This window comes from Cervus canadensis, chromosome 1 (assembly GCF_019320065.1).
Source record: "Cervus canadensis isolate Bull #8, Minnesota chromosome 1, ASM1932006v1, whole genome shotgun sequence".
Taxonomy (NCBI): Eukaryota; Metazoa; Chordata; class Mammalia; order Artiodactyla; family Cervidae; genus Cervus; species Cervus canadensis.
Genome location: NC_057386.1, coordinates 110,081,780 through 110,092,972, shown reverse-complemented (window position 1 = coordinate 110,092,972; position 11,193 = coordinate 110,081,780). Strand labels below are relative to the sequence as shown.

Sequence of the window (11,193 nt, the reverse complement as noted above, 5' to 3'; positions counted from 1 at the left end):
CATGCAAAAAGCCAGGCTGGATGAAGCACAAGCTGGAATCAAAACACCACCCTTATGGCATAAAGCCAAGAGGAACTAAAGAGCCTCTTGATGAAGGTGAAAGAGGAGAGTGAGAAGCTGGCTTAAAACTCAACATTCAAAAAACAAAGATCATGGCATCTGGTCCCATCATTTCATGGAAAATAGATGGGGAAACAATGGAAACAGTGACAGACTTTATTTTCTTGGGCTCAAAAATCACTGCAAATGGTGACTGCAGCCATGAAATTAAAAGACACTTACTCCTTGGAGAAAAGCTATGACAAACACAGACAGCATATTAAAAAACAGAGACATCACTTTGCCAACAAAAGTCCGTCTAGTCAAAGCTATGGTTATTCCAGTAGTCATGTATGGATGTGAGAGTTGGACCATACAAAAGGCTGAATGCTGAAGAATTAATGCTTTTGCATTGTGGTGTTGGACTGCAAGGAGATCAAACCAGTCAATCCTAAAGGAAATCAACCCTGAATAATGAATATTAGTAGGACCGATGCTGAAGGTGAAGCTTCAATACTTTGGCCACTTGATGCGAAGAGCCAACTGATTAGGGAAGACCCTGATGTTGGGAAAGATCCAAGGCAGGAAAAGGGGGCGACAGAAGATAAGATGGTTGGATGTACATGAGTTTGACCAAGCTCCCGGAGATGGTGAAGGACAGGGAAGCCTGGTGTGTTGCAGTCCATGGGGTCGCAAAGAGTTGGACACGACTGTCAGAGAGTGTTCTGCTTATGTTTTCCTCTAGAAGTTTTATAGTTTTGGGTCTTACATTTAGATCTTTAATCCATTTTGAGTTTACTTTTGTGTATGGTGTTAGAAAGTGTTCTAGTTTCATTCTTTTACACGTGGTTGACCAGTTTCCCCAGCACCACTTGTTAAATAGATTGTCTTTTCTCCATTGTATATCTTTGCCTCCTTTGTCAAAGATAAGTTGTCCATAGGTGCATGGATTCATCTCTAGCCCCATTAAAAAAAATATTTATTTGGCTACACCAGGTCTTAGTTGCAGTACACGGGATCTTCCATCTTCATTGTGGCATGCCCAGGCCCCACGTACAGTAAAAGACACAACCCTTCTCCTAGCACCCCACCTACTGTCAAACCAGGTCCTGGTGGCATTAAAAGGAGGAAAAAACATTGTAGTTGCTTGGGACAGATTCGAGGGCCTTTACCATGGTCAGATGGAACCCTCTGCTCCGGACTCCTCTGGCTACCTCCCAGCAGCCCTTTGACATGCACTGGACTACTAGAAGCTTCCAAATACTGTGTTGACAATGGGTTTCCTCTGGTCAGCACAATTATACTGATTTCATGTGTTGACAGATTTTATCTCATTTTTTTCTTTAAGTCATCTCATGTAGAAACACATTGGGTTGGTGAGTCCCCAGGTAAAATCCAAGTGGGGAGGAGTTTCCTGAGTCCAAGTAAAGATGCTCATCCTCCAGAGTGAAGGCTGGCAAATGAGGTGTCACTTCCTGTTCTGTAAATAAAGTTTTATTGGAATACGTCACCCCTATTCACTCACATATCATTTACAGTGGCTTTCCTGCTACGACTGCAGAGTTGAGTAGCTGCAGTAAAGGTCATACGACTTGCAAAGCCTGAGATAGCTACTGTCTGACCCTTCACAGAAAAAGTTGTCTAAAGTCTCGTCTAGAACACCTTGCACGGGGGCCTCTGTCTTGGCATCATCAGAGATGGGAGCTAGCCGCAGCCTCACAAAAAACGTAAGAAGGGATTTGGATATAGTTCACCAAAAGGGAAAATTATTTCCAAGGCCTCCTTCCAGCTATGCAGTTCTATGATTTTAAGGTAGCATGTGCCTGATTTGGGATTCAGTTCCCAAATATATATATTGCCAGCCATGCAGCATATGGAATCTGAGTTCTCCAACCAGGGACCCAGTCTGTGCCCCCTGCATTGGAATTGTGGGGTCTTAACCACCGGACTGCCAAAGATGTCCCCATAAATCTTTAAGATAATAAATCTGTTCTAGATCGTGTCTATTTAATGAGGAGAAAAGAGGGGTACTTACTGGACAAAGAGAGAGGGAGGGAAAGGAGTGACAGAAAAGGAAGAGGCATGATGGAAACAAACACGCCCATAGGGAGCTGCTGACGTGAACAGGAGGCTGTAAGGAGGGCGGCGGGTTCACCCGCAGGGCACCTGGCGGGTTCACCTCCAGCACCTGGCCTCTTAGAGAACATCATGAAAGTTCTTCCAAAGATGTGTTGCGGACCTAAATGTGGTGCACGACCTGTAGGCAGATAAACGTACTCGGTGGGGCTTCTCTGAAGCTCACAGGGTGGAGAGGGCTGTGGATCGCAGTGCAGGTAGTTGAGCGCATGGGGAGTGTGTGGGCTGAGGCAGCAGCTGAGATGTGCCTGACAGCGAAGGGAGCGGGGCGGCGGGGGGGAACCTCCAGAGACCCGAAGACGTGGAGGCACAAGCGAACGGGTGGAAGAAAGAGTATTTGCACCGGATGGTGCCGCTTTTTGTGCAAAGGCACCAAGGCCAGAGGCAGCAAGGAGGGTTTGAAGAACTAGAGGGCGGAGCGCCTGGGGGGGGGGGGGGCGGGCGGGGCTGGGGCTGGAGAGGCAGGTGTGGGCCGAGGGGTGGGGCTTGCTAGCAGAGGTGGATGGCGTGTAGGAAGAGACTGTAGGAAGAGACCTCGGCGCTAACACTTACCAAACAGGCGCCGTCAATCAATCTGTCTGTAAGGCTCAGCTTCCTCATCCACAAAGGGGGATTAAAAACATGTACCTCATCAAGTTGTGAGGATTCAAGAAGGTAATAAACACAGAATGCTTGGCACTGGGGGTCAGTAAACGCTAGTGTGGGCCAGAGGAACACTGGGGAAGGATTTCAAGGGAGTGAGTGGTTCTGACAAGGGCGAAATTAGATCACTTCGGGCTGGTGGCAGTAGGGGGGCACCCATCAACCGCTGCAGTACCTGGGGATATTTTCCCCGTGTTTGTACTCTTACAAGGACCATTTTACCCTCTCCCAAAGTCTGAAATTAAAATACAAAAGGGAGAAAAATTCTCAAGACGATTCTTTCCCGCAGGAACCTCCACCCTCCGCATCCCGGTGTGTCCGTTTCCAGGGCCAGGGATGCAGGCTCCAGGTTGGGCTGCGCGGAGGTACCTGGAAGGTAGGCGACCCCACGGGAAGGGCGAACACTTTGGCTGGCCTCGCCCCACCTGTGAGCTACAGCCAATCAGACGTCGCGAGGTCAGCAGTGGGTGTGGCCGCGCCGGGAAGGGCCCAGTTCACTTGCCGCGCAGCCACCAACCAGGTCCTTGGAAGGGTAATCGAAGGGAGGAGAGTTATGAGGTCTTCAAATACTCAGAATCGGCAGGATGGAGAGAACCTCAGCAGGCCTGTCAAAACAATAGGGTCTGTTAATGAAGACGACCTTTCATTCACAAGCAAGTGTTTACGGAGCGCCTGTAATATACACTGGAGGAGGAAATGGCAACCCACTCCAGTATTCTTGCCTGGAGAATCCCATGGAGGGAGGAGCCTGGTAGGCTACAGTCCACGGGGTCACCCGGCATCACCGACTCAAAGGGCATGAGCTTGAGCAAACTCGGGGAGAGTGAAGGACAGACAGGGCAAGCTGGTGTGCTGCAGTCCGTGGGGTCACAAAGAGTCGGACAGCACTTGGCTACTGAACAACAACAAGGCAGTGTTTTGAGTGCCTGAGGAGTCACAAGAGGGACCAGAGAGGAGCCTCCGTTACAGGGATGAACAGATACAGGGAGGAAATGATAAATGCTAGATACACAAAGCATCGGAAAGAGGATGGACAAGGAGCTGGGGTGGAGGGAGGGTACACTTTTAAGAAGAGTGATTTGGGAAGGCAGAGAGCTGAACAGTGTCTGTGGGCACTATGTGACCATGTGGGAGAAAACCCTTCTGGGCAGCAGGGATCCTGGGTGAACACATCATAGGGAGGACCACGCCTGCACCGGCCAAGGAACTGCAGAAAGGGTCTGCGAGCAAGTCCTGGTCAAACTGCTCCCACCCCAGGGAAATGCCCAAGCAGAAGTACTGGCTGGCAGCGAGGAGGGAGAGGACAGAGTAAGCTTGAGAAAGCTGTTAGGAAAGACTCACCTGTGACCCTGGAAGTTACCTGAAGAACTGGGAATTTTCTAAAACCCTCCTCAAGTCCCAGAGGAACTGCAGAAATTAGGTCTCCATCACACGCAGAGGGCAGGACATGGTAGAGGATTCTTCCGTCAGTGTGGACCTCTTGCTCTCAAGAGGCCCTATCAAGGCTATGCTTCTGTGGTAGGGATGCTAAAGCAGTAACATGGGGATATCCCTGGTGGTTGGGAAACTGCTTGCCAATGCAGGGCACATGGGTTCGAACCCTGGTCCAGGGAAGACCCCACATGCCACAGAGCAATTAAGCCTGGGTGTCACAACTACGAAAAGTCCGCATGCCTAGAGCCCATTCTCCACAAGAGAAGCCACTGCAATGAGAAGCCCATGCAACTAGAGAGTAGACCCTGCTTGCTGCAACTAGAGAAAGCCCGCACAGCAACAAAGACCCAGCACAGCCAAACATAAAGGATGAAACTAGTAACACAGCCTTAGATGATGATGGGCCTCTTCCTTCTAAAGGAAGAAAAGGTGTGGAGAGGACTCTACTCAAAGTACCTGTGAAACCTAACCAGCACAAGCACATCCGCCAGGCAGGGTGCTCCCCGAAGGTGACAGATCACATGGACAGAGGTCTTTGCTGCAGAAATCCAGGAATCGGAAAAAGGCCAGGAAGAGAGACTTGGGTGCTGCTTTTCCCCGGACAAAGAATATCCTCAGGAATTGTGCTTCTTTCTGGAACGTGATGGTAAATAGCCTTGTATTCAGTCATTCTCCCACTGGTCAAATACAGAGTTGAGAATCAGAAGACTCGCAGCCTAACCTCACGTACAGGTGGGAAGGGTATGTGATAGAAGGCAAGACCTTTTTTTCATTTTATTGTTATAAAGCCTTTTTAAAAGTAGGTGAATGTGCTCCACCATATTTATACTCTCCCAGGTAGCCTCCTCAGCAGGCTAAGCTTATTCCAGACATCTTGCTAATATTTGATGTTTATTTTGACCTGAATTTGTTACTGCTTTTTCATTTCCCAGCCATGTGACAAATCTAGCACTATTCAAAAATCACACCTAAAACACTGTGTGTGGTCGGCTTCCCTACCCAACTTAATTGGGTGTGACTCGAATCTCAGGGAGTCTTAGCTGTTTCCAGATACAGATGGCCCTCAAAATGATTCACCACCCGAGTAAACTTAAAATGCTACACAACTGGCTCAGAAGGCCACCCACAAGTTGGACTCTACACGTGTCCTGAGCATTGGGCAGTCCTCAGAAAATGGTCACCACTGCGGAGGGAACATGTTTGTTGTGATATATATAACTTTGGAATGTCTATTAAAAAACAACAGCAACCTCATTACAGGTAAAAATTTAACTTATGAAGCCAAAAGAACAACAGCCTTGAGAGTTATTTGAAAGGTTTTCCAAAAAAAAAAAAAAGAATCTTTATTTTCATAAATTAACACACATAACAGTGGGATTTTTAGTCACAAACTACCAAACAGAAAAGGAACTGCAGGGGCATTGTGTGTGCCAATGTTACCAAAAATGTACAAATTTCACTGAACTATTGACCATGATAATTATATAAACACTTCAGGCGGCTATTTACTGGCCCAGACCCGCCCAAGGAGATGCTGAGGCCTCTCGCCAAGGATTAAAATCCAATTCAGCACCAGAGAGGGGCTCGTGAAGACACACGATGTACAAGCGTCCAATCTGACAGGGTACGGTGCTAGAGGGCAGACTATGCGGGGACCCTTGCTTCACAATCAGAATAAATAGCCTCTGCTGTTCAGTGTGTGGCTAGGTGATAGTATCACACTTTGATTTTACTAAAATGAAGCCTTCTTCCTGGCCAGCTTTTGATACAGGAAGTTTGGTTACAGCAAGGAGCCCTCCCCACGCACGAATCCAGGGTAGGGTGCTCCGAGCCTCTGGCCAACCACTTACAGACTTTGGGAACAGCCACCCACGATGTTGTGTCTCAGGGGTCCTTTCCATGATACTGGGGTCCGGGGACACGCACAGAACCCAAGGGAATTAAGGAAAGCGCCGACTGCATACTCTGCCCCCAGGGACGGGGGAAAGCACCACCGCCTACAAGTCGGTCTTTTGCCGATCCCAGCGTGCACCGTGAGATGAAACCCCAGCCTTGGAGACGAGGGCTGGCTCTGCGCCCCGCCAGCCGCGAGAGCCGGGGTCGGTGACCCTGCCCTGCACACGCCGTGCCGCCCTCGGCCTGCAGGCAGGGGGCCAGCTCCCCAGGGGGAGGACCGAGTCCAGAGGGTGGGATCTGCAGTCCACCTCAGGTCGGCTCTGGCGCCCAAAGTAAGGCCCTTCCAGGCAAAATTGTGACAAAGTGTCTGATTTTCACAGCTCCATGGGGAGTGCTGAGCTCCAGATTCACAGCATGAGTTTCTGAGCTCTTCAGGCTCCAAGTAAGGCAAACGCTACATATCTCTGCACGGCACGCTCCTTGGCTGTAGCTCTTAAGAGTACGGTGAGTGAGAAAAAGTGGACATAATCTGCTTGAATGGGTGATGAGGTACATTTAAACTGATAGAGAAAGGAAGCTGCAAAGGAAACCAGGAGGAAAAGGGGGAGGGCGGCCAACACTGCCAGAAACCGACACAGGGAGAAAACCATAGCTGAGGGGTCAGTGAAAAGCCGACGGGCAGAACTGCTGATTGGACCTGAGATTTCTCCTCTCTTTCCCATATTAAAATCACTAAATCTCGTGGGGTGGGAAGTCCCCATCCTTGGAAGCTACTAACTCCCAGCGCAGAACCAGACCTCCCAAGGCTCTGGGCAGGTGGCGCCAGCAGCCAACTGGTGGCAGGTGGCACAGCTTCTAGGACCACAGACAGTGCTGCAGCTGCTAGACGTTAAGACAGGTGCGGCTGGACACAGCTAAAGCCTGACGTGGACTTCAGGCAAGCAACTTCAAGTCTGCAGTGGGGGCCCCTTCTTAACTTTGGAATGAGGCGGGGCCTCGGCCAGAGGCAGGCCAAAAATTACAAGGGGAGGCTGGCCTCAGAGAAGCTACTTCCTACACTCCCAGGACAGGAAGGAACCCGGGTCCCACCTCATCCATGCCTCCCCTCCAGACACTGAGGCTCCAAACCTCGCTCCCAGCCCTGACAGGTGCCACGCCTGCAACGGGCAGACTTGAAATTGGATCTCCAGGACGCTGGTGAAACCGCAGCTGCACTTCAGTCTGCCACGTTTGCCACATGGTGGACTCGTCTCCACTGACGACGGAGCTGGCGAACAGCTGGGAGTCTGTCCAGCGGGAGCGCCCTAAAAATGCTCGTACGCGGGCACAAACTCATCCCTACTCCCTTGAGCAAAAAGATGGAGCATTTGTGTCTGAGGACCCTGTCCCAGGACGGGAGAGGTACTGAGGCAACACACAGGTCATGTCTACAGTCTGAGCAAAGGGGATGCACGGGGCAGCGTCTGGTCTGCACCGTCCACAGCGGTGTGAATGCCTGGCTCTCCTCCGACGCGCTGTGGCCATGGCCTGAGAAGCCTCCGCGGGTCAGCAGGTGGGTACTTCGGTTACTGAAAGCTCTGCCTGAGGCAGTGGGCCCACGAGACAGACGTGGCACTTTTCTCACACTGTCAGTTTTTCTGCTCCAGTGTGGCACAGACTGTCAGCCTGCAGAGGAAAGGCACACAGAGACCCCCACCCCCCACTCCATCTCCCTGCCGCCGACACACGGGGAGACAACAGGAGCCCAGGAGACAGGACCAGGACGGGACCACTCACTCCTCTCACAGGCTGACTCGGAAACACCCCTGGAGATCTGACAGTCCCGCTGGCCGGCGCTGCTCCCGTAGGAGGACGGAGGCGCGACCAGTGCCCTGAGGCGAGGTTTTAGTATCCTGCTCTCCAGCCACGGAATGTTAATTCTCTGCACTCTTGGTTTCAGAGACAGAGATGAAAAAACAAGATAAAACACAAGGGAAGGGGAAGAGGGGAAGCAGGTGAGGGCACACAGGCCTGATGTGGGGAAGGAATGAAACCTCTGGGCCGGGGGCCGCACGCAGCAGCCCCTGCTCCCCTGCCCACAGACTCCCTCAGGTGCACACACAGCAGCTGAGAGACCTGCCCAACATGCCTCCAGACTTCCAGTAGGACTGACGCAGGGGCCCAGAGGACAGCGAGGTGCCCTCTGAGGGGGCTGCCCGAGAACTTCATGACCTCGGCTGACCCCTCCTCCCGCAGGATTGGCAGCTGTGGACACTCTGGGTTGGCGTTTGTCACCACCAGGGCCGCTGTGGACCTCTGTCACGGACACCACTTCAGATGAAACCCACTGAGACCACACCCAACCTTCCGACTTGTTAAATGACCGGGAGAGAAACCTGCTCTTACTTTCATCATTACGATAAATACATCTAGTTTAGTGGGCAAGAATGAGAACCCAGATGAGACAATAGTCATGCCTCGAGTTGCATGTGGGGAAGAGGCTGCCAGAACGCATTGATGGGGAAAGGCTCTTGGCTACCCACCGACAAACCGGGACAAATGCCTGTCGTGTGTTCTGGAGATGTGTATTGTCTTTCTTCTTGATGTCTTAAAAAATTAGTTTTAAAATCACATTTAAAGGCTCGAAACATGCAGCAAAAATTTAAAAAAAAAAAAAAGAGGGAAATAAAACAAATGAAAATAATCAACACCACAACATTAAAAAGTGCAACTTACTTCAAATGGGCCCTGGACGGGCTCCTCTGGCACTAGTGACCCACAGTCACAGAGGGGAGAAGACAATAGGGAAAAGCCACACACACACACACACTCTCTCTCTCTCTCTCTCCTGGTTCTGGACAGACGGACTCAAAGGATTAGAAAACACAACAGCTCATCTTTCCTCAACTACTGAAGTGAGCCAGTGAGACCTCATGGGACAGGACGCCAGGTCTCTCTCCCTAGGCCACATGTCTGAATGATCTTGGTCTAGCACCACCGTAAACGATGTGGGACTTTCACATGGACGTGCAAATGCTGTGAGTCGCTGAAACCTAGTGTTGTTGAAAGGGTGCCGTGTGCCCCTCCATGGATGGCAGAGAGCGGGGCGAGGAGGCCGGCGTCATCCGGGACCATTTCCAAGAGAAAGGGAGCATTCCTGAGGTTCAGTGCTCAGCAGTACAAGCTAGAGGGCCCTCCTGCACCAGCTCCTATAGAAGCTGCACCCGGAAGGAGGTAAAATCCACAGCCTGCGCTCTGAGGGGTTTAGGCGGGAGGGCAAAATCAGGCAACCTCTTCCAAGGAGGCCAAGAAAAGTCTGAAGCCAAGACCCCCAACCTGAATCACCACTCAGCAGCCGGACGGCTGCTCCTGCTCCTCCTCTTCCTTGGCAAAGAAGGTCTCCAGTTCCATCAGTTTCTGTATCAAGAGCGCGTCCAGCTCCCGGCTCTGCAGGGCCGCCTTCTGGGCCCGAGTAAAGCTGCCCGCTACCTTGACCTTTCCGCGCGCACGCCTCTTCCGAGGGACTGTGAAATCCTGAAACTCCAGGACTCGCTTCCTCTTCTGTTGACTGATGGAGATGAGTGTACCGTTTCGTTCCTTAGGCTCCTCGAAAATGGTCTCTAAACACCTAAAGGTGAAGTACAAGACAGGGTCACTGACATGCAGACCTGGGGGGCCACCGACCCTCCCCGTCTATGCTGAAGGCTCACTGCTCCTGACTCAGCTCCTGTCTCTGGCCTGCAGCTTTAATTTTTTTATGACAAATATGAATATGTAATACAGGCACTCTGAATATGTAATACTAGCAATTTGGAAAACTCAACAGTGGCCACAGGACTGGAAAAGGTCAGTTTTCATTCCAATCCCAGAGAAAGGCAATGCCAAAGAGTGTTCAAACTACTGCACAATTGCACTCATCTCACACGCTAGCAAAGGAAAGCTCAAAATTCTCCAAGCCAGGCTTCAGCAGTACATGAACCATGAACTTCCAGATGTTCAAGCTGCATTTTGAAAAGGCAGAGATCAAATTGCCAACATCCTCTGAATCACAGAAAGAGCAAGAGAATTCCAGAAAAACATCTACCTCTGTTTTATTGACTATGCCAAAGCCTTTAACTGTGTGGATCACAATAAACTGGGAAATTCTGAAAGAGATGGGAATACCAGACCACCTTACCTGCCTCCTGAGAAATCTGTATGTAGGTCAAGAAGCAAGAGTTGGAACTGAACATGGAACAACAGACTGGTTCCAAATTGTGAAAGGAGTACGTCAAGGCTGTATATTGTCACCCTGCTTATTTAACTTATATGCAGAGTACCTCATGCAAAAAGGCAGGCTGCATGAAGCACAAGCTGGAATCAAGATTGCCGGGAGAAATATCAATAACCTCAGATATGCAGATGACACCCTTACAGCAGAAAGTGAAGAACTAAAGAGCCTTTTGATGAAACAGGACAGTGAAAAAGGTGGCTTAAAATTCAATATTCAAAAAATTAAAATCATGACATCCAGTCCCATCACTTCAGGGCAAATAGATGGGGAAACAATGGAAACAGTGCCAGACTTTGTATTTTTGGGCTCCAAAATCACTGCGGATGGTGACTGCAGCCATGAAATTAAAAGACGCTTGGTCCTTGGAGAGAAGCTATGACAAACATAGACAGCATATTAAAAAGCAGAGACATTACTTTGCTGACAAAGGTCCATCTAGTCAAAGCTATGGTTATTCCAGTAGTCATGTATGGATGTCAGAGTTGGACCATAAAGAAGGCTAAATGCTGAAGAACGGATGCTTCCGCACTGTGGTGTTGGAGAAGACTCTTGAGAGTCCCTCGGACTACAAGGAGATCAAACCAGTCAATCCTAAAGGAAATCAACCCTGAATATTCATTGGAAGGACTGATGCTGAAACTGAAACTCCAATACTTTGGCCACCTGATGCGAAGAGCTGACTCATTGGAAAAGACCCTGATGCTGGGAAAGATTGAAGGCAGGAGGAGAAGGGGACGACAGAGGATGAGATGGTTGGATGGCATCACTGACTCAATGGATATGAGTTTGAGCAA

At 50.1% G+C, this 11,193-nt stretch overlaps 1 protein-coding gene across 4 annotated transcripts in view; it reads right to left on the bottom strand.

The window, feature by feature from the left end:
* Positions 1–5,555: 5,555 nt before the first annotated feature.
* The window catches only part of PRR14L (proline rich 14 like), a 40,717-nt gene continuing 35,079 nt past the window's right edge, over positions 5,556–11,193 (bottom strand). For all 4 annotated transcript variants that reach the window (XM_043435791.1, XM_043435785.1, XM_043435808.1 and 1 more), the window contains one exon: positions 5,556–9,754. In XM_043435791.1, the coding sequence (XP_043291726.1) occupies positions 9,475–9,754 (280 nt within the window). In that variant the 3' untranslated portion in view covers positions 5,556–9,474. The remainder of the gene's footprint in view (positions 9,755–11,193) is intronic.